The sequence below is a fragment of the Leptodactylus fuscus genome, chromosome 1 (assembly GCF_031893055.1).
Source record: "Leptodactylus fuscus isolate aLepFus1 chromosome 1, aLepFus1.hap2, whole genome shotgun sequence".
Lineage (NCBI taxonomy): Eukaryota > Metazoa > Chordata > Amphibia > Anura > Leptodactylidae > Leptodactylus > Leptodactylus fuscus.
In genome coordinates, this window is record NC_134265.1 from 176097052 (window position 1) to 176121819 (window position 24768).

At 42.7% G+C, this 24768-nt stretch overlaps 1 protein-coding gene across 4 annotated transcripts in view; it reads left to right on the forward strand.

Annotated features, from left to right (window-relative positions):
* Nucleotides 1–24768, forward strand: part of BNC2 (basonuclin zinc finger protein 2) — a 464979-nt gene that overhangs the window by 415674 nt on the left and 24537 nt on the right. For all 4 annotated transcript variants that reach the window (XM_075279932.1, XM_075279948.1, XM_075279955.1 and 1 more), the window contains one exon: nt 18781–20741. In XM_075279932.1, coding sequence (XP_075136033.1) covers nt 18781–20741 — 1961 coding nt within the window. The remainder of the gene's footprint in view (nt 1–18780; nt 20742–24768) is intronic.

A 24768-nucleotide genomic window follows, 5' to 3' on the forward strand; every position in this document is an offset into this window, starting at 1 on the left:
AACAGTAGTTTACCCATATTGTTTCAAAGGCTCCAGGATGCATAATGACAAGGTAATCTGTCAAAGCGCTAGGGGGAAATATTAATGAGATTTGTGCAAGCCTGTATTGAAAATATGCAGAAAGCGGCCACATTAAGCTAATTGGTGGATGAATATACACTTGTAAAAGTGCTTCTAATGGCACGTTTGTTTCTCTCCAAATGACTGCTGTTAATGTAGAGAAGTGGGCTGCTCGGAAAGTCAGGACTGCTGGGACGAGAAGCGTATTAATATGTACAGACATAGTTATTAGTACTGTACGTTGTTCGCTGCAGGACTGCAATATTACCTTTATTATATTTATTGAAAATTTGTAATGTATTGTGAGAAAAAATGGAAGCGCATTCATCCTTGATGTACTTCAGGTGTCTGAAGGTAGAACAGATGCTGATAACTGCTGAAGTAATGGACCTTAGCTGCCGACGTCATACAAAGTTGGCATGGTTACACGATCCTTTCAATGTACGTTTTTTGTTAAAGGAGCTTTAAATCTAAAGTTTAATTGCATTTGTGGAGGTTTCCAGAATAGGAGATGAGTATAAGACAAGGTTATGATCATGGGGAAGACATTTTGTTTTGGAATAGTCTTGTGAGTAGTCCTATGGATGAACAACCTTTCCTGAGCCAGAAACAGGTAATTTCAGGTTATAGTTGTTCCCATTCCACAGCATATCAAATAAATCAAACAGTTAACAACTTTAGACTGTCGATATCTGTCCTGGACCATCATTTGGAGACGGCCAAGACCACCTGGTAGGTGTGATGCCTTTGGGTCAATATATTTAATCTTTTCTGGTCGTGTCCTCTAATCCAACCATTTTGGTGCCAGGTTCAGATTCTGATAGAACGAGTATTGGGCCTTCACCCTCTACTCCTCTCCCTTCTTAATTTTCCCACAGAAAAACTTAGGAAATATACAGGTATCTTCCAACTATGGTTATATATCCTGTCTTCTGCACAGTGCCTCATAGCTAAGCATTGAGGGCAGACCCCTCCCCAGGCCCTGGAGGAGTTGTATACCAGAATAAGAGAGATTAGGACTTTGGAGAATATTACTACCCTTCTGAACAATGAGGAGGATCGAAGCCAGGCTGTATGGGAATCCTGGGACACCTTTTTGGGACTTTGTGACCTTTAACTGCTGATGACATGACTTTCCCTGAACCTATCGCTGATAGGGCAGCTTATCCATTATCCTATCTATCCCTTTCCTTTTCTTTCTTTCTATTCCTTGTCTTGTGCCCCTATTATTCTTAGGGCACCATTACACTCTCCTTTTTGCCTTATGTAATTTTATTATAGCATGAGTGTTAAGTTCCTCTTCATTTTGCCATGTCTTTGTTTTACTGTATTACATGTTTCAAAAATGTCATAATAATTACTATTACAAAAAAAAGAAAAGAAAAACAGTTACCAATTTTGTTTCTTTTCACTCAGGACAGTCAGATGGGACCACTATCAGCATAGCTAGAACTATAGAGCCACATTCAGATGAAGCCCTGTCCACATTGGTGGACAGTGATACACAATAAAAAAAAATGTGTGTCTATTGGCTACCACAAGTGGGTGCTGTTTCAGTCTTATGTTGTTGTCACAATGTATGCCAGTACACTTATTTTGGTGACCATTCTCCTTGTTTTTGCTTTTCATTGTCACGGTAGCAATTGCTGCATTATAATCTAATTGCGGTTTACAAAGTTTTCATGTATTTTTCTTGTTAACCCTTGAACAAACACTGCCAATTTTTATCATGGTTGTTTGGTAATGTACAGGATACAGTTTGCTGTAAACAACAGCCACTATTCTGATGTTAGATTTACATGTAGGCCTGGTACTAAAATTGGTATTATATATTATAACAGAGCACAGTTTGAGGAGGGGGTTTGTCTCAGTGCAACAACCCCTTTCCAAATGCCCTGTTAGGGCATATGGAAGCCATAGAAGGGTCTTCTCTACAAACCCTTGGATGTGCTAGAACAGTAGGCAGATAGGCAGTGAACTCTCTGAAGAGTAAATTTATACAGTACCATAGATGTCATACAGTCACACAGCTGTAATATACTGGAGAGGCTTCATGTGCTTTCCCAATGACCCAGACATTCACCTCACAGTTTTAAGTCACTGTAGTGGATTCACTCAGAGTTAAACTATTCCATGGAATCAAATTGCAGAATTGTCAGATTCCTGCACCTAAACAGACCACTCCTGATACATCTGGTCTGCTTGGTGCAGTACACACTATGGAGCACTGCAGCTGTGTGCTACATATACACAATAACAGTCTATGCAGCACTGTGTAGTATGATGCTTGCTCATAGAGCAGTATGATGTATTGTGAACAAATGCATGTAGTGACCAAACTATAGTAAACGTAGGATCCAAATAAATATACCAGGCACAATTTTTAGGAGTGTTCAATGACCACAGCTTTATTTAAAACCTCATGAATACAACAATCACAGTATAGAACAGGTGAGATGCCAGGGAAGTATCTATTGGGATTCACGAATGCCATGAGATCCCCTAGCTGCCTGACATAAAGCAATTAGTCAGACATCAGTCAGGGTGGGGGATGCTCTGGCTTGCTGTTCTATCAAAGCCAGTCCAATATAATAATACAGCAGAGACACTGTGGCTATGGCTGCCACTCAGCTCCTGAGCATCCGCCATATTTAAATACTCAACATTTGTTGTACTATTACGGTGGACGTCGGGAAGGGGATAAGAGAAACGTATCTTTTGCAAAGCTTTGGATTTTTGTTAAGGGGTTAAAATGTAAATTAAAATATACAAATTTGGGATTCCTGGAATCATATGGAAATATAGAATACAGATGACATGTCATTTTGGCTGCACAGTGAATGCTGTAAAAATGAAACCCGTAAGAAAGTCACACAAATGCACTTTTTCTCCAATTCTACCCCATTCTAAATTTTTCAGCTTGTCCGTACATTTTACATAATCATAGATGGTACCATTATGAAGAACAATTTGTCCCGCAAACATTAAGCTCTCATTTGGCTCTGTGAACAGAAAAATAATAAAGTTATAGGTTTTGGAAGTTGGAGAGTTAAAAACAAAAATTGAAAAATGCCACCAGCGAGAAGGGGTTAAAAGAAATAAGCTATCCTTAGAGATAGAGATGTGACAGTAAAAGCTTGCACCATTGGCAACTTTGTCTGCAAAACACTGTCTTTTTAGCATCATGAATTGCAGTGATATTTCCAGGTTTGTGAAGAGTCTTGCAAGAAGACGCCGTGTGAGCAGATTAATATGTTCCCTGTCGTCCTCAACAGCGGCACAATGTGGGGTATTTCTGCCCCTGTGTGCTGGTAGGACAGGCGGATATTTAATTAGCCAATCAAATGCGTGGCAGGCCCTATAAGAGGGCACAAGAACCTCCCCTCTGCGTGTTTTTTTCTGTCCTGTGTGGACAGAGGACAGGTGGGAGGACTTGTGTCCTCTTTGAGAAGCTCAGCAGGATCACTCACCTCCTGAGCGGTTGTTTTCTTCTTGTCACCTTCTGTGCCCTGCGGGGAGAAGGTGCTTGTTAGCCATGTGTGGCTACCCCCCTCTATCCCCCCTGCCCCCCCTCTCCTCCGCTTCCCCTGCTCCTTGTGACTTACCTGACATTTTGGTGAGAGTCCGGGGACTCCGCATGCCGCCTCTGGTGGCCGCGCGGACTGCCGGCGGGTGGAACCACACTGTTGTGTATCCTGTTCCCCGCCGGCCGCTGTAAGCGCGCACTTCCGGTTTCGCCGGAAGTATCATAGCGCCATGGCAACGGCCTGGCGCTGGCGGCCGCTCACTCAGGGAAGATTCAGGCCTTATTAAAGGCCGGAAAAGACGGGGAGATGTGGGGGTAAGTGCCCGGGTTAAGGGCCTCTTGGTGGGGGGGAATGTATATCTTTGCAGACCCCTGATTACAGGGTTAGTTGTCTGGGCAGGTTGCCTCACCTGCTTTGATTGTGGCTCCGCCCATTTCCAGCCGGCCAGAATTAAGAGGCTGGCTGGCCTGGTGTCAGAGACCTTCCTGCAGTATCTGCTGAAGGCGTGCGATTGTGGTGTTCATTGATCTTCAACTCTTTTCCAGTTTGCAAACTTTATTGGGATCCGTCACCTCGCTGTCCGGTCTACAGGACCTGGTAAGATTTACCCTTTTTTTTAAAAGCTGGTATGATGTCATGGTGACAGTGTTGCATGGTCTATTATCTCTCTCTGTAGGATATGTCATCCTCTACTACCCCTCCTGGGGATGGTAGGAGGAAAACCTCTTCCAAGAGGAAACATCTTTCCTGCTTCGATTGCGACACACCGCTCCCTGATGGTAGGTAGCGGCTTGAAAGGTTGTGCCCTGCGGGGTACTACTGGTCCTATAACTTGCCTATTTTCAGGCTATGAGTGGGCCCGTTGTCGCGGGTGCAGAGGTCCTCCACCTGTGGAGCCCTCTCCCAGAGATATGATGGCATGGGTCAAGGAGATGGTGAGTTTGGGCATCGCTTGGGTAAATAGTTTTTCCCTTGCTTGTACTCTCCTTTTTGTTTTGCAGGATGATTCCCTCAAAGGGATCCATTGCACCTTGTCTCAGCTCACCAGGAGACCATGCTCTGAGCTCCGTTCCTCGTCTCTCCCCCCCCCTTGTAACACCTGCGGGTGGCAGAGGATGATTCCTCCGAGGACGACTCAGTTATTCCAGCAGAACTGCGTTCCATTATGAACAAACGGGCAGGCTGCTGAAGTCCATCCGGTCTACAGTGGGCCGAGATGTTGACGGGGAAGCCTCCACGTCTGCCTCTGGGGGACATATTGCCTTCCATGCGGACGCCACGCTGACCGACCTTATGGTGCAGCAGTGGAAACAGCCAGAGAAAGGACATTCGCTTTCCAGGATCTTCAAGAGTTTGTTTCCTATTAACACTACCCAGTGGGATTCCTGGGGGCCTCCCCCGAAGGTGGATTTGGCCGTAGCAAAGCTGTCCCGCAGAACCCTGGTGCCCTTGGAAGATGGTTCAAATCTTCAGGACCCTCTGGATCGTAGGGCGGACTCCGTTCTGAAGAAGGTCTACTCAGCTTCCTCCGCGCAAGCCTCTGTGGCCATAGCCTCCTCTATGGTTGGTGACTTTGCGCAACCGCTTAGCCGCCTTGGAGCGGGATATAGACTTGGGCGTAGACAGAGATGAGATTCTGGCCTCTATGAAAAGAGTTCATAGGGCTGCAGATTATTTGGCGGAATCCTCCTGCCATCAATTTAAAATCTCCGCCAAATCTATGGCGTTATCTACCGCTGCCCGTAGACCCCTTTGGCTAAAGCCTTGGCGGGCAGATTTTGCGTCTAAAGCAGCACTCTGTGCTCTCCCCTTTGAGCCGGGAAGGCTGTCTGGCCAAAGCTTAGACGCCATTATGGAGGGATTAGCTGAAGGTAGGGGAAGGTCCCTACCTCAAGCATCCAGGGGCAGACGTGCTCCCCCTAGAGGCAGAGGTTCTTCCTCTAATTATAGACGCCCTTCCCAACAACGGCGTTTTAGATATCGCCCTAGGGGAGCTGGTCGTGGCGCTTCCAAGGAGGACACCAAGAAGAAGCCTGAGTTTTGACGTGGGGCAGCTCCCTGTGGCCCCCCTTCCTGTGGGAGGACGTTTTTCCTCCTTTTCCAGAGCATGGTTCACCCATATCCAAGACCCATGGGTGTTGAAGATCATACAACACGGGTATCACATCGACTTTCATCTTCCACCTCCAGATCGGTTCGTTTCCACCCAAACTCTTCCACCTTCTCAGCAGGCCAGTCTAGAAGCCTTGGTTGCCGAATATGTTACCAAGGGCGCCCTGGAGAAGGTACCAGCCTCAGACCTCGGTCTGGGAGTCTACTCCCCCATCTTTCTGGTCCCCAAGTTCACCGGGGGCTGGAGGATGATAATAGATCTGAGGTACCTCAATCGGTTTATCAGGAAGAGGTCATTTCGAATGGAAACCGTGGATTCCGTGGCTGTGTTTCTTCAGCCAGGAGAGGTGATGGTTACCCTCGATTTGAAGGACGCCTATCTACATGTCCCCATTGCTCATTTCCACAGGAAGTTCCTCAGGATTGCCGTCGCTATGGCCGGCCACAGGGAGCACTATCAGTTCACAGCTCTGCCATTCGGCATCACATCCGCCCCACTGGTATTCACCAAGGTGATTTCTCCGGTCGCCGCGGCCCTCAGACTTCAGGGTCTTTTCATCGTCCCTTATCTAGACGACTGGCTACTGAAAGCTCAGTCTCCTGCTGCTCTCCTCCAGCAGCTCAACCTTGCCATCAACTTCCTACAGGAGTTAGGATTATCAATTGGGAGAAGTCCGAAATCGTTCCATCCACCCGAAGAAAATTCCTCGGATTTATAGTGGATTCAGAAGCGATGCAGATCTTCCTCTCCAGTCCAAGGAAGGAAAGGATCCAAGCCAGTGCACGATTCCTATTGCGCACTCGGCAGGTAACCATCCGGACCGCCATGAGAGTCCTGGGCCTGATGTCATCCTCGGCCAGGGCGGTGCCTTGGGCTTTATGGCATTTGCGTCCCCTGCAGATGGAAGTGTTGAGAACCTGGAACAGGTCTCCACGGGGATTGCACAAGAAGATCTGCCTTTCTCCCGCTACCCGTCTTTCCCTCAGATGGTGGATACACCTGAAAGACGGAAGGTCCACGGTCCCGACAGTCTGGACCCTGTTGACAACAGATGCATCCCAGTGGGGATGGGGAGCCCATTGTCATGACAAAACTGTACAAGGACGATGGAGATGTCCGGAGCTGGGGTCATCCAATCTCAAGGAACTCAGAGCAGTGTACCTGGCCCTAGTACACTTTGCCCCAGAATTGAAAGGCAAGTCTGTCAAAAACCGGTCAGACAATATGACGGTGGTAGTCTATATAAACAAACAAGGGGGCACCAGGTCACCAACCTTGCTGAGAGAGACGAATCTCATATTTGCCTAGGCGGAGAAGAATCTGGTCCAGTTATCCGCTGTTCACATAAAGGGCTCCCTGAACATAGTAGCGGATCAGCTGAGTCGGGGTATTACCGTATCAGGAGAATGGTCTCTCAATCCAGACGTATTTCAACAGATCGTCCAGAGATGGGGTCTCCCGGAGGTCGATCTTATGGCTACCCGACTCAACGCCAAGGTGGGGACCTTCTGCTCTCTGTACCAGGAGGACAATCCCTTGGCAGTGGATGCCCTGTCCATCCCATGGAGGTTCAGGCTGTTTTACATATTCCCTCCAATTCCAATCATACCGAAGGTATTGATAAAAATAAGACAGGACCAAGCCTCGGGAATAGCCATAATCCCGTTCTGGCCAAAAAGGGCTTGGTTTGCTCAGCTCATACAAATGAGTCAGGGCATATATTGGAGGCTTCCCCCACTCCCAGACCTGGTAACCCAAGGAGAGCTGAGATGCCAGGATCTGAGGAGACTCAACCTGACAGCCTGGAGGTTGACCAGTCCCTATTGAGAAATAGAGGACTGTCACAAGCCGTCTTGAAGACCCTATCCAGCGCCAGAGCAGATTCGACTAACAGGAACTACCGTCGAATAGGTAACATCTTTAATGCCTGGTGTCTGCAGCATCAAGTGGACTCCACCGATCCCCCTACGGAGGCGATCCTGGACTTCCTTCAAGACGGACTAGACAGAGGTCTTGCTGCGGCCACACTCAAGGTACACGTAGCGGCCCTGTCCGCCTATCTGGGGAGGCGTTTGTCTCAGGATCCTTTAGTGAGCACCTTTATTAAAGGGGCAACTAGGCTGAGACCGGTGGTAAACACCCCTGTCCACCAATGGGACCTTATTCCGGTCCTGAACGCCCTATGTGGCCAGCCATTTGAACCTCTGGAAGAGGTCTCCCTCAAGTCGCTAACCGGCAAAATGGCGCTGCTATTGGCAGTCACACCTGCCAAACGCGTTAGTGAACTACAAGCTTTGTCCGCTGAGGAGCCATATACCACCTTTTTCTCTGACCATGTACAGCTTAGGTTCCTCCCTGGGTTTCGTCCCAAGGTGCCATCTGCTGTAAACAGGAACCAACTGATTTCCCTTCCAGTATTTTTTCCGTTCCCTTCTTCTGCTGAAGAAGAAAGATGGCACAAGCTGGATGTGGTTAGATGCTTGCAGATCTACTTGCAGCGCACTCGCCCCTTTAGGTGGACTGAAAACCTGTTGGTCAGCTACACGGGGAAAAACAAGGGCACCAAAGCCGCCAAAGCTACAATATCCCGGTGGGTTACCGAGACTGTTAGAGTCGCCTATACCGCCCAAGGGCTGTCGGCTCCATCTTTCCTTTATGCCCATTCAACCAGGGCAGTGTCCACTTCACGGGCAGAAAGAAGTGCTTTGTCTGTGGACCAAATATATGCAGCTGCCTCTTGGGCATCTGAATCCACCTTCATTCGGCATTACCGCCTGAAGGACCAAGTGGCAGATTCCACTGCCTTTGCCCAGACCAGTTTAAGTTCGGTCATGGGTTTGTCCCACCCATCTTGGGGACCTGCTTGCTATATCCCCACATTGTGCCGCTGTTGAGGACGACAGGGAACGAGTGATTATGAAGATAATCTTGTTTCCCTTAGTCCTAACAGCGGCACAAGATTTCCCACCCTGGGAATCATATCTTATGTATAAAACTGTATATAAATGTAATGGAGGTACTTTTGTATTTACACGCAGAGGGGAGGTTCTTGTGCCCTCTTATAGGGCCTGCCACGCATTTGATTGGCTAATTAAATATCCGCCTGTCCTACCAGCACACAGGGGCAGAAATACCCCACATTGTGCCGCTGTTAGGACTAAGGGAAACAAGATTATCTTCATAATCACTCGTTTTCTGCTTTGACTGTTAAAAATGGCAGGATCTGACCATGAAATTTCTATGTAAATGGTTTTTCATGGGGGGATTTTTTTTTTTTTATATACAGCTGAGAATGGTATAAGGAAACTAAAAAAACAATACTAATCTTATTGGAGCCTTGCTCAGGTATCCTGGTGGAGTCACACAGGAAATGACTAGAGATGAGCGAGTACTGTTCGGATCAGCCGATCCGAACAGCACGCTCGCATAGAAATGAATGGACGTAGCCGGCACGCGGCGGGTTAAGCGGCCGGCTGATGTCAAAGCGGAAGTACCAGGTGCATCCATTCATTTCTATGGAGTGTGCTGTTCGGATCGGCTGATCCAAACAGTACTCGCTCATCTCTAGAAATGACCAGTGAACCAACCTGACTGTAGGGGTGACCCACCTAAACTAAACAATCTCAATAGAGACCAGGAAATAGAAACCAGCAGGCAACTCAGATATTGTAGAAACAGGAGCTGGGGGAAATGTATTTCTTTTTTATTATGAATAGAGATGGGTGACCCTCTTGGGTCTCAGATTTGTGTTGAATAAGTTTGGTACAAATCACAACTTAATTTGAGTTAAAACATGTTATCAAAGGGGAATGTATCTCTATCTGAAAATGAATGGTAAACAGTGGATACAAGCTCCAAGTTTAATCATGCACCAAGTGTACTATAGTGTAATGTGATGGACCAAGCTGCAGGACCTGTCTAATTGACTGGTGTTAGCTGTAGCAACATGAGTGGCAGTGTGGCATGGCATGATATGATAATAATAATAATAATAATAATAAATTTTATTTATATAGCGCCAACATATTCCGCAGCGCTGTACAATTTGTAGGGTTCAGATACAGACAGATACAAAACAAAGAACGTCATTTCACACAATGGGACTGAGGGCCCTGCTCACAAGAGCTTACAATCTATGAGGTAGAGAGGATGACACAAGAGGTAGGAGAGGCGGCATTGCTTATACAGTGTTCAGACAATTTTGTAATAGAGGTTGCAGCCATTACACAAACAAAGCTTTATGGGCCGTCACTAGTAGTGTCCTTTAACATGTGGGTAGAGCATGGACAAATATGTTAGGCTGAAAAGGCATCAAGAAGGGTTTGCATTAGGAATTGTGATAGGCCTGTCTGAAAAAATGCGTCTTTAGTTTGCGTTTGAAACTGTAGAAATTGGGAGTTAATCTGATTGTCCGGGGTAGAGCATTCCAGAGAAGTGGTGCAACTCGGGAGAAGTCTTGTATACGAGCGTGGGAGGTTCTGATAATAGAGGATGTAAGTGTTAGGTCATTGAGTGAGCGGAGAACACAGGTTGGGCGGTAGACAGAGATGAGGGAGGAAATGTAGGGAGATGCGGCATTATGGAGAGCCTTGTGGATGAGGGTGATAACTTTATATTTTATTCTATATTGAATAGGCAGCCAATGTAGCGACTGGCACAGACCAGAGGCATCGCTGTAGCGTCTAGCCTGGTAGATGAGCCTGGCCGCTGCATTCAGAATAGATTGTAGAGGGGAGAGTTTAGTGAGGGGAAGACCGATTAGTAAGGAGTTACAGTAGTCAAGGCGAGAATGAATCAGAGAGACAATAAGTGTCTTTAGTGTATCTCTGGTAAGGAAAGGACGTATTCTGGAGATATTTTTGAGGTGGAGGTGACATGAACGTGCGAGTGATTCAATATGAGGGGTGAAAGAAAGGTCTGCGTCAAACATGACCCCGAGGCAGCGGGCCTGCTGCCTAGGAGTTATAGTAAGGCCTGAGACTGCAATGGATATATCAGGGACAGATCTATTAGATGGTGGAAACAGTAGTAGTTCAGTCTTAGAGAGATTTAGTTTCAGATAGAGCGAGGACATGATATTAGAGACAGCAGAGAGACAGTCACTGGTGTTCTGTATGAGTACAGGGGTGATGTCACGGGAAGATGTGTATAATTGGGTGTCGTCAGCATAAAGATGGTACCTGAAGCCAAATCTGGCGATGGTTTGTCCAATGGGGGCTGTGTAGAGAGAAAAGAGCAGGGGGCCTAGGACCGAGCCCTGAGGAACCCCAACAGCAAGGCAAAGAGGGGAGGAAACAGAGCCCGCAAATGATACGCTGAAAGTGCGGTCTGAGAAATAAGAGGAGAACCAGGAGAGCGCAGTGTCATTGAGGCTGACTGAGCGGAGCATAGTGAGGAGGAGATGATGGTCAACAGTGTCAAAAGCTGCAGAGAGGTCCAGAAGAATAAGAAGAGAGAAATCGCCATTGGATTTAGCCGTCAGGAGATCATTGGAGACTTTTGTGAGAGCCGTTTTAGTAGAGTGCAGAGCGCGGAAACCAGATTGTAAGGGGTCAAGAAGAGAGTCAGCAGAGAGATAGCGGATTAAACGAGAATAGACCAGGCATTCCAAGAGTTTAGAGATGAAGGGGAGGTTAGAGACGGGTCGTTAGTTAGCAGCACAGGACGGGTCCAAGGAGGGTTTTTTCAATAGTGGAGTTATAACAGCATGCTTGAAGGAGGATGGGAAGATTCCAGAAGAGAGAGAGAGGTTAAATATTTTAGTAAGGTGAGTGGTGACAGCAGGCGACAGAGATTGGAGAAGATGTGAGGGGAAGGGGTCACTACTGCAGGTTGTAGGGCGAGATGAAGAAAGTAGCTGGGAAACTTCCTCTTCTGTAACAGGTTCAAAAGATGAGAATAGACAGTCTGAGTTGCAATTGGTGAGGGGATCATTGCTATGGTAGGTGGTGGGATCAATGCCACCTGGGGCTTGGGCAGTAATTTCCTGACGGATCTTATCAATTTTAGCATGGAAATACGTGGCCAGGTCATCAGCACAAAGGTCTGTGAATGGCATCTGTACCTTGGGTGTGAGTAAGGAGTGAAAGGTTTCAAAAAGCCTTTTAGGGTTGCTGGTGAGAGAAGAGATGAGGGCGGTGAAATAGTCTTGTTTGGCGAGGTGAAGGGCAGAACTATATGTTTTAAGCATGAACTTGAAGTGGAGGAAATCTGCAGGTGAGCGTGATTTTCTCCAGAGACGTTCGGCACACCTAGAGCAGCGCTGAAGAAATCGTGTCTGTGGCGTGTGCCAGGGCTGCTGCCTCCTACGTGGGACTTTACGAGTGGAGGGGGGAGCAACCTCATCCAATGCATTTTTAAGGGTTTCATTATAGTGACTGGTGGCCAGATTTGGACAGGAGATTGAGGAGATGGGGGACAGAGAGGACTGTAGAGTATCTGAGAGGTGCTTGGTGTCAATAGCACGCAAATTCCTATATGTGTGATGGGTAGGGGTATCTTGTGAAGGGGAGAGGGCACTGATGGTGAGAGACAGAAGGTTATGATCAGAGAGCAGCAGAGAAGATAGACAAGGCTGAAGGACATGCCCATCTGAGTAGTGGCAGCTGTGGCAACATGAGTAGCTATACGGCATGAACCTAATTCAACAGCACAGACCCCATAGACTATAACGAGGTCCATGTGGATTCTTCTTGGTTTCCGCACGAAACATGCAGAGAGAAAAGTACTACAACCAGCACTTTTCTCTCCGCATGTTTCGTGTGGAAACCACACGGACCCAATTATAGTCTATGGGATCCGTGTACTTTCTTATCTAACCACTTTTTAATGCGTTCAGTATTCCGTTCGGAGGGTCCCCAAGCAGAGTTGCCAATCGGAATACCGAACGCAGATGTGTATCAGGCCTTGCAATATTCAGGTTGAACAAACAAATGAAATTTAAATACAAGACCAAGATGAATGCCAGAATAGGGTAAACCTCTACTTATGACATTTTTTCTTTGTTTTATCTGTTGGGATGTTTTTTCTGTATTTGTTGAGAAACATATGAGGAAAGGAAGAGAAGATGGAGCTTTTTTTTTTTAATACTTAATCTGGGAAATGTTGAATATACCTTTAAAATCTCTTAACATCCTCTCAATACTTCAGTGAACTCAATGTTTGACTCCTTGTGCAAGATATTAAGCTGACAGCTTGCATCTTCAAAGCTAATCATCTTGCACTCATCCCTTGCTACAGACGTGACTCAGATGTCAGGACAAAGTATGTCCTTATGTCTGGGTCACATCCTCACACATTTTATCCTTGCCTTCAGGTCAGCTGCAATCATATCATCAGTTCATAGGAGGGGAGCCCTGCACATTGTATAGTCTCCATAATGTTTTTCTCTTTAGCTGTGCAAGATGATAGGTCCAGTGTAGAGGTCATCTAACAGATGCTTTTAAGATTTACTATCACAATGAGGTTGAAGAGCCACAAAAAAAGGACTTCCATGATAATTGATTGCAAACGTGCATGTACATGAATAATAGAAATAAATTAAAATGTACTTCATGATGTCTTGGAGGAGCATGTTCTGACCTGTTACTTTAAATGAGAAAAATATTTGTGTGACACTTCTGGGTTGTAAGGTTTTATTATACCGTGCAGTTGAAGAGTTAAAAATATTTAAGTGTGTTTTTTTTCTTTACTAATTACATGTGAATAGTCTTTGTTTTGTCATATTTTAACAGTACTATTATCAAAGAGGTTATCTAGGACTATATTGATATTCATTGCTGCATTCTCTTCACTACCTACCGATTATAGCGCTGTACATTGCATAGTGGCTGTGTTCGGTAATGCAACTCAGAGCAATAATTTCAGTGGGATTGAGTTGCACCAGGACTATGTGACCAATAGATTGATGACATTGCCTGAGAAGAGGTAGTGGAGCAAAAAAATTGATGAATTTCATTGGTCTTTCTTTTTTGACCCATCTGATCCTTTGATTTCTGTTGGGTCTGAATGTCTGTGAAAACGATCAAAGATAGAGCATGTCTGTTTTTTTTAACTGACTATTCTGGATACTCTCATTCACTCTCTTTGTTTTTAAAGGGATCCTATCATTCAATCACTTTTTTTGTCTAACTAACACGTCGGAATAGCCTTAAGAAAGACTATTCGTCTCCTAACTTTTGTTGTCTTCTCTGCACCGCCGTTCGCCTAAAATCCCGGTTTTTCTCGGTATGTAAGCCGCTTACCTAGCATTGGAAGCATCCATTTTCTTGTGGCCGGCGGGCATGCGCAGTCGGCTTGCCCGAGGCCTAGAAGTTACAAGCCGCCACTGGAAGAAGACGCGGTGAAGACCTTGCTGCAGAAGAAGAGGAGGCATCGCTGGAGAGAGTTCTCTCGCAGCATTGGGGCCGCCCTCAGTGCTGTCTGAGCGCTGGGGCCCGCCCCCAGTGCTGCGAAAGAACTCATTTACATACCATGAAAAAACAGGATCTTAGGCGAACGGCGGCGCGGAGAAGACAACGAAAGGTAGGAGACGAATAGCCTTTCTTAAGGCTATTCCGATGTGTTAGAAAAAAAAGTGATTGAATGATAGGATCCCTTTAAGACAACATTGTGATGGATGTTATAAAAAAAACAAAACAAAACATGATCACGACTGTTTTTCTCTGTAGTGTGAATAAGGCCTAACTGGGCACAAAACTGAACAGGTGTCTTCTGCTATAGGAGATGTAAACAGGATTTATGGTGTATATTAATTTCTATAATGCATTACAGTAGTTATGTATAGCATGTTTACATGGCTGAACAATGAACACAATCAGCTAATATGTCCTGTGATGCTGAATTTCTCTCTCTCTCTGGGCCCTTTAGGAATAGGAACCTGACCTTAACTGGTACTCATCTTTGCATGCCAGCGCTTCTTGCTAGATGCCTTCAGCATTATATCATGTATCTGTAAGGTTTATACAAAATAGCTCACATTTCTTATACTCCTTCCCAAAGGTACCACCAGCTTTAACCACAACTCAGGTAATGATCTACAATGACTAGATGATAGGCCGCCCACAAAGCTAATTGGCTATGTAGAAGAGAACAAATGTATAGGTGTTGTAATGGTGTATTTTATCACCATGGGTCTAGCAGGTGCAACCACAGTGTTCACCAGCGGAAGTAGTGGTTAGCCTCACATTTCTCCTACAACGGGGCATTACATGCTCCTCATTCAAATAACTGCCATGGATGTCTCCCTTGCATGACATATGTATGCTTTACCTTGTAGTGCAATACATCTCAACCAAATGTTCTATGGAACAAAAATTATTATAATCTTCCAGGCAGTTATATCATTGTACATTGCTTAGATGGGACACTCCAAAATAAAAGTGTGTTTGAGCTGGATCTTGTTGATGTTCTTCATCTGTAGTTGAATGTTAACTAAGAACTGTCTTCTTGTCAACGTAGCATATATATGATATTATTTGTCAATGTAGCATATATATCATACATTCGAATGCTCTTTTTCCTTTTGGGACTGTCTGGAAGCTATTACACTAATCCCACTGGCCCCTTTATAAAAATCATATATTGCTAAATATAACCGCAATACATTTGATAGTTTATTAAAAGGGTTTTCCCATCTCAGTGTTTCAGCAGTCTGGCTGAGGTCTTTTAATATTACTTCCTGTATTTCTTCTCCCCCCCCCCCTTGCTAAAGGGGCCTGTGAAGTCTCACAACACTTATACAGATCAGATAATATGCAAATGCTTGTGCAGAATAGACTCAGTGTTTTCTGTGTGTTTACATAGAGAGATAACAGGCCTGGCTTTATTAGCAAACTGCAATTAGCTGAATTGTCCTGCCGGCAAGAGCAGTGAGTGACGTCACTTGTCCTATACGTCCATGGTTAAGGCAGTGCTGTGTAAACAATGGAAGAAATAAGGTCACATAGCAGGCACACAAAGCAGAATTCCTAAAGGAATATATTTAGGGAAAATCTTCAATTTCCATAAACTAGCAATATAGATACGATCCTTGAGATGGGACAACCCTTTTAAATTTCCATTTTAATATGATCCTTGTTCCTGACCTTTTTTTTTTGCAAAAATGATCCTTCTCTGGTGGTTATGACTTTGAGCTAAAAGTCTGTAATGCCTGCCTTTCGCACAGCCTGGTCTTTTTGTTGAATATATCGCTACAAATCTGTCTAGCCTTGATGAAATAAATGAACTTTAGCAAGCTTCGTTGTCATATTATACTTATTTAATTTTGTCAAGGTATAAAAACGAACTTCATACACAAATGCTGTCCTATGACTAAACCAACTCATGGCCTGGACATCACGCTCACACTTTCCCTCTGATTATGGTCCAGAGAGAGAAAACAAACAGCAAAGAGACCAAGTGCCTGGTATATTTGCCTGATCTGACTCTGGCAGCGATGCCAAGGTTGCTGACCCCTGCTTTAGACTAATAAGTGCACCATTAGCTCGAAAAACTCTTTTTATAACTATGCAAATAAAGCTCAAGTGCAGCGGGCATGCAAGTGTCTCCAAGGTGTCGAGCCAAAAAACGCCAGACTCATCTGCAGGAATATAAATAGGATAGAAAGAAAATGTATGAGTTTGGTCATTCGAATATGGAGATGGAGTTTTTAGAGTCTCTGTCAAATCTTCATTTCACTTGATCCTCATTTTCGAGGAAATGGTTCATCTATTAGACTATGTAAAGGTATGATGGTGCTCAATATTTGTGCTGTGACTGGTGTGAAATTGAGTTTCCTAGTGACAGACACCCTTTAAGAAACTGCAGTCCATGTCTTCAGATGTGGATGGAAAGTTATTCAAACGTTATATTTTGAGATCTTGGAGGGCATAACACACTACTGTACAACTACAGCTTGAAAATGGATAGGCCTACATTCGGAAAAACAGATGGAATTAAACAAGTAGTTGTACATATGAGGAGCAAATCGAATTTTACTTCTAATGATGGAAGTGCAGAGAACTATCAACTAAAGCACCGCATTTATGTTCCATGTTCATAGAAGCATTAATAAAAGCTGTAAAAATATTTTAAAGACTACCAAAATGTTGGAAGAGTTTAAAGCAGAATTCCTGTCTGGAAACATGCTTTATTTTTACAATAACCACAGGCTTACTTTCCAAAATACTCCATTTTTTATTTGTCTTTAATTTCTTATCCAGACTGTGTTGTTGCTTAGTAACCTTTTGGATTTCTGCTTGTGAAAGTGCCTTGATATTGTTTGGCATCGGCCTCGGTCAAAATCTTACATGTCTGGTTTTGGCAATATAAATTAATTGTAGTGGCATCAGACTAGATTCTTGTGAATATCAATAGCAGTATATTTTCATCTGGGAATAACATTCTGTGTAACCAGAAACATTCAGGAAGAGTTACATGTAATTATACACAATGTATGCTGTCCATGGCAAAATAGATACAGCATTTAAGAGAGAATCATCCATGTAACACGAAATGACTTTCTTTCTAGATACGGAGTCATTCTTAGGCATAGTATACATGGGGCTTAAAGGGGTTTTCCCATCTCACTGTTTCAGCTTCGCCTACTGTCTCTTTTTCTCACTTTCTGTATTTCTCTTCCCCCTCCCAGTTTGCTGAACAACATTATTAGGTATCACAATACTTATGCAGATCAGATAATATGCACAAGCTTGTAGAGTGTTATCTGTGTGTTTACATATAGAGATAGCAGACTCGCTGACAGGCTTTATCAGTAAACTGCAATTAGCTGAACTGATTCTACTGCCAGCAGAGCAGTGAGTGACATCACTTTTCCTATTACATAGGCCCATGGTTATGGTAACGTTGTGTAAACAATGGGAGGAATAAGGTCACATAGCAGGAAAACAAAGCAGCATTTCTAAAGCAATATATTTAGGAAATGTCTTCAACTTACATAAGCATCCATAGCACTATATATATAGCATCCTTGAGATGAGACACCAATTCAACACAAAATAACAACATGTTAACAAAACCCTTGCAAGCCTACTACAACTCCTCTCCCCGACCACACACACACAATAGGTGTTCACACATATATGCAAATGAGATATCACTTTGGGATGCAATATTACGAATAACTATTGTCTTCAGTGTATTTTAGGCATTCTTCATTATTATAGTCTCTTGTCACACATTTTATGAACATGTGCATCCAAGAGAAAGGGAAAGGGAAAACAGACAGAAAACACTGTTATTTTAAATACTTTCTAACAGTTTCTACAACTTTTCTGACAAGTGCATGGAGCTTACTGAGAAAGGGATGGGGCTTGTAAAAAAGGTGGCAGGGCCTAATAAGCAGCACCAAAATATTGGTGCATAGTTTTTATATATGTGATATAAATTCAGACTAGACAGGCTAAAAGTGAACCAGACTTTTCAAACAGCATTAGGCATCTGGCCTAGTTTAGACTGTCTAGTCTAAGTTTGTACTGGCTAAAATTCTAAATTCTAAAATTTAGACACTATTAGTTTATCTACTCCAATGATTTTCAGTCAATACACAATAAAATAATCTTTTAGTCCAAATGCTGTAAATTTAGATTCTATAGATTCTATATCAGCAAGGTAGCAGGTTTGTGCATTACCCACTACAGACTCGGAAATAGCACCAAAAAGTTAAATTAAAGGGGTTATCACAAATGGCATTTCAGAGAAAAAGCAGGAGTGGCTTTTTAAAGGAATGTGGCCTTTCTGAAATAAATACTTAGATCACATCTAATAATATTGAACACCAGATTGTTAAATAAAATAAAAATTTGTGGCATTTTAATTTAGCAATTGCTATAAATATTGTATTAATTGTATTATGTGGATCAAAATGGTTCTGGTGATAAACCATAAAGGTTTAATAATTTCTTATATATATATATATATATATATATATATATATATATATATATATATATATCAAAAAAAGCATTTTAAACATACAATTTTTATCCAAGTATATGCTTAAAATTACAAATATATTACTTCTCTACTATGTCATATAGTATATACATATGTTGTATACTAATGCATATATCTTTCTTCTAGGATACTGCTGGAAAGGTCCTGGATCGTTGGGCTATTATGTCTCGAGAAGAGGAGATTATCACTCTACAGCAGTTTCTACGGTTTGGAGAGACCAAATCCATTGTGGAGCTCATGGCCATTCAAGAAAAGGAAGGACAGGCAGTTGCTGTGCCATCTTCAAAAGCTGATTCAGATATAAGAACTTTTATTGAAAGCAACAATCGTACCAGGAGCCCAAGTGTACTGTCACACTTGGAAAACAGTAACCCTTCTAGCATTCACCACTTTGAGAACATGCCCAATAGCCTTGCATTTCTCCTTCCATTCCAGTATATCAACCCAGTCTCTGCCCCTATGCTTGGATTACCTCCTAATGGGCTCATGTTAGAGCACCCTGGACTTAGGTTGCGTGAACCTAACAATTCAAATCAGAATGAATGTGAAGAGACCAGCGAGTCTGAAGTTTCCCCAATGCCTTATAGTAGAAATGAGCAAACACCCAATAGAAATGCCTTGAGTAGCATCACAAATGTAGAGCCAAAAACAGAGCCAAACAATGCCTCGCCAACTCAAGCGTCTACTCCAGTCAGTGACATAAATAAATCTGAGCATGTCAAAAGTTCTTTTAAAATTCACAGAATGAGGAGGATGGGAGCTTCATCGCGGAAGGGCAGGGTATTTTGCAATGCTTGTGGCAAAACCTTTTATGATAAAGGAACACTAAAAATCCATTACAATGCCGTACATCTTAAGATAAAACACAGATGTACTATTGAAGGTTGTAACATGGTTTTCAGTTCTCTTAGAAGTAGAAATCGACATAGTGCAAATCCAAATCCTCGTCTTCACATGCCAATGCTAAGAAACAATAGAGATAAAGACCTTATTCGTGCAACATCTGGAGCTGCGACACCTGTAATAGCAAGTACAAAATCAAGCTTAACGTTAACCAGCCCTGGTAGACCTCCAATGGGTTTTTCAACACCACCTTTGGATCCACTTTTGCAAAATTCGCTTTCTAGTCAACTAGTGTTCCCAGCTTTAAAAACTGTCCAGCCTGTCCCTCCTTTTTACAGAAGTTTACTAAATTCAGGAGACCTAGTGAGTCCCCCAACGTCACTACCTACTAGTCCAATATTGCCAGCACCTTTAGGGGTTGAACAGCCTCTTCCTCCTCTGCCTCAAGACCTGCCATTAACTGTGATTAACATGTCAACACAGGACTCTAATACAGATCTTGCTCCTAAGAAAAAGCCAAGAAAATCAAGTATGCCAGTTAAAATTGAGAAGGAAGTCATTGATACTGCTGATGAATTTGATGAAGAAGAGGAAAACATTGAACATGGCATTTCCACAAACGATATTGGCCATGACAGCCAGTCTCAAGGTGAAGTAAGTCCCGGGCTGTCAATAAACAGCTATTCAAAAACGAGCAGTAACAGGTGTATAATGCGTTCAGACACTCGAGCAAACAGTATAACGTCTGAAGACCAGGAACGTGATAGAGATTTTGAAAATGAATCAGAATCCGATGACCCAAAGTTTTGTGATGAACCAATGGAGGATGATAGCCTTCCAATGCACAAAGATGGCACTCTTAGGACAGAAAATGATAAATCCCATGAAAATCATAGTGACAGTCATCAGCATGCTGTCATAAAAGTAAAAGAAGAGTTTACAGACCCTACATATGATATGTTTTACATGAGCCACTATGGACTTTACAATGGGGGCAGTGCTGGCATGGCTGCACTTCATGAAAGCTTAGCTTCATCCTTGAGTTACGGAAGCCCTCAAAAATTCTCTCCAGAGGGGGACCTGTGCTCAAGTCCAGATCCTAAAATTTGCTATGTGTGCAAAAAAAGTTTCAAAAGCTCATACAGTGTGAAGCTGCACTACAGGAATGTTCATCTTAAAGAAATGCATGTCTGCACAGTAGCTGGTTGCAATGCTGCTTTTCCTTCACGTCGAAGTAGAGACAGGTTAGTTATTTTTCATTGTAATATGATTATTTTAGATTTCTGTTTTTTTACCTTACATAGCAATTCAACATTTCCTACAAACATCAGATAAAAGATCATAGTTTTTATTCATGTTCTTAAATTTTCAAATCTAAGATCAGATTCAGCAAGCTTAAACTTGACACATCACATTAAATAAAGAATTGCAGCAAACTTTACATTCACTTTTTTAAAAACATGGGGGCTCCATATAATAAATTGGTAATCACCTTTCTTGCATAACCTGTTGATTTGGTTCGGAAACTACCTGGATCTACGCTTCTCTCTGCTTTTTGGTGTCTGATACACTAGGAAGTGTTTGGAGATGTCACTGGCTAAGGCAGGTTACTGCTTCAGGGTGTAGATGGCTGAGCGGGCATCTCTAAACATTCCTACTGAGAGAGACTAGGAAGTAGAGAGTGAACCTGGCAGAGAGACATAGACAGCATCTGAACCAGAGTAGTAGGGAGTCAGGGATAGATGGTTACTGTTCTGTTATGTTAAGAGCTCCCATGCTTATCTGGATAAGTGTGGTATATTTTAATTTTTCTTAAACACCCTTTTAAATCTCAATTTATAGTTTGCTGTAAGTGTCAAGTTAAAGATTGATACATCTATAGTAGAATTAACCTGACGTCCGAAGTTGATCAAACTGCTGCAGTGTGATATCTTGTTACAGAAGAAAAAAAAAAGAAACAATGGAAAGGCATTTTTCAATTATTTTAATTTTTTTCTACTTCTGTGTTAACACATCCTGCTGCAGCAGTTTAACCAATTGCAGATGCTTGAATTAACTCTGTTACATCTGTAGGTCCAGAATTCTGTGCTGTTTAATTTTTACTATGCATATTTTTTAAGTAATCAGAGCTCCGAATCCTCCTCATAGTCATACACTGTATTTAAATGCTGAAATTCTAGCTGCCTGAAGTCACCACTAGAGGATGCTAAGGAGCCGATTGCACACATTTTCTGCATTGAACTAAATAATAAAACAGTGTGCAGCAAATTCCTCAGCTCCTCTAGTTATGGCCGTATGACAATTTATTGTTACATTTTAGGAGGGAAAATGAAGCTCTGAATACTATAAAGATTTAACATGTTAATAAGAAATTCACTGTTCCAACATGTTGTACCTAAACAGAGCAACATATTAAACGTTTGACATTCACTTTAAAGAATCTGTTGGGGATGAATTGCACAATTTATATATGCTCCATATCTACAGCAAAGTCTTCTGTTGACAGTTTACATTCTAAAGTATATTTTGTGTATTTAGTTTGCTTTTAGATACCAGTATATGGATTTCTTATCCATGATAGGAACAGAAATTAAACATACTAGATAATAAAGCTTTTAGATAAGGTATTGTATTAAATTAAAACATAATGAAGGCATTTCATCACTTTTTAGAAGTAAAATCATTTTATCATTTTATCCCTTCTTTTATCTTTGAAGAAAATGATCTGTAGACCAGCCATTAAATAAAAGAGATATATCAAATGCAGTATATCATATAGTGTCCCCTATTCATATGTCACATGCTGTAGTAACAATCAAAGGTATCTATGCCCAAATAAAACAACATACTGCAATGTATATGTGCTTATGGATAATCCTCATATGTGAATATTTTTTATATGGCATATGTTTGTGCTGGTAAAAAGCTGTTCACACTGTTGGATTTGGAAGTGCAAATGTAGTCAGATATGTTGGTACAGCGATACTGAGTTAGGTACAGAGTTTGTTCTTTTGTCAGGTAGTCATCAGTGACTTTCTCCTTCTATTATCTATGAACAGCTACAAATCATATGATACCTTCAGAGTTAGGCCCTCTGCTATGTAGAATAAGCAATAGCACATTAAGCTAAAACCTTTCACGTCCCAGGCTGTTGTAACCTGAGATCTAGCTAGGCAAGCCCCTTTTCTTATGTTTTCCATTTTTTTCTTAAGGAAGGGTTCAATCTAAGGCCTGGTTCACATCTGCGTTCGGAATTCTGTTCAGGGAGTCCGCTTGGGGACCTCCCAAATGGAATACCAAACGCATTAAAAAGTGGTGAGCAATGAAAGCACAGGACCCTATAGACTATAATGACTTCCGTGTGTTATCTGTGTGGTTTCCATATGAAACATGCGGAGAGGAAAGTAGTTCATGAAGTACTTTCCTCTCCACATGATTTGTGCAGACACCACACGGAAATCACACAGACCCCATTATAGTCTTTGGGGTCCTGTGCTTGCATTACTCACCACATTTTAATGCGTTCGGTATTCTGTTGGGCGAGTCCCAAAGCGGACTTCCCAAACGGAATACTGAACGCAGATGTGAACCAAGCTTAAAACAACACAACTGTGAATTATGGATACTTTTTAAACAATTTTTTTTAAAAATAGATCACCATAAAGCTCTGATCTACAAGTCTTTTCTGGATATACTGATGATGACTTCACAAATGGTCCTTTCAATGATGCTTGTATTGACAGTAAAGACTGTTGCATTAAATATTGCCCAAATTTTTTCCTCTGTTCTGATATAGGCACACACTCTGTCCCAGGTCTGAACTGTTCTTCATTTAGCACTTAATAAATAGTGCACTGATGTCACATAGCTCAGCTCAAAAATCACACAATAGCAATATCTCTGTAATGCTCCTCTACCGGTTTCAGAGTATTAGAAATGGCTGACCATATCTGGTGGCTAATGAACAGAGTTGAAGAGCAACCAAAATGGTGGAAGGTCTGCAAACCATGTCCTATGAGGAGCGGCTAAAAGAACTGGGATTGTTTAGTTTGCAGACGAGAAGGCTGAGGGGAGATTTAATAGCAGTCTACAAATATCTGAAAGGTAGTCACAGTGCAGAGGGATCTACCCTATTCTCATTAGCACAAGGAAGTACAAGAAGCAATGGGATGAAACTAAAGGGAAAGAGATACAGATTAGACATTAGGAAAAACTTTCTGACAGTGAGGGTAGTGAGAGAGTGGAATAGGCTGCCACGGGAAGTGGTGGGCGCTCCATCAATGGAAAACTTCAAGCGGAATCTGGATAAACATATAGCTGGGATGATTTAGGAAAACCTGCACTCGCAGGGGGTTGGACCCGATGGCCCTTGAGGTCCCTTCCAACTCTAACCAAAAAAGAAAAAAAAAAAGATTTTTTTTTAATGTAAGATACCCCCATATACAGTATGTCCATACTCAATATGCATGCACTACTGCTGCTTTTGCTATAGGGATCACCTTAAACAAATCATTAAAACAACAATATTCATGTATGTTCAAATGATAGCAATGGCTCACAGCTCAGAGAGTCTTTGTCTTGGCTTGGCCATTCTTTATCTATACTAGGGTGCTAGCCACATCAGTATCACCCACAGTAGTTTTCTTCTGCTCTGTAATTATACATGTATACCCATATTATCCTATACCATGGCAATGGGAGCAAGAGTAATTGTAGATACAACCTTGGTGATAGCATTTGTCTTTGACTAAACACTAAACTTTCATCTTTGTAGTATGGGTTTATATTTCCTAAGCCTTTTAGGGCCATAACCCTAGCTTTTATGTTACCTTGGTGGTCTACATGTTTTTACCATGTCTCACATACAGTGGCTTCTGTTTATCGTTCATGGGAAGATACACTTCTCAAACACTGCTGCAGGCATAAAACCTGCTGCCCCTAAAACATTTTGCTTGTAAAGCACAGAGTGCTCAATGAGTGCTGCATGTATGGGTATGGGATCAGCCATGATGGGGATCCACTTCCAGCCTCACAGTCCCCTTCCCCCTGGTGCCAAAAACTTTGTAAGCTGCTGGGTACTAGAGGATCCACATAGCATAAAAGGGTGCAGTCTACCTGTAACTGGGGCTAAAGTAATGTTAAAATACCCCAGAGAACATTCGTTTTTTTTAATGTATGTCACTTTTGTAGATTTGGAAAAAACAATTTTGAAGTATTATATAAATGAGGCAATTGGTACATTGGGGGTGAGCCTTCAGCACTGGGAGCACC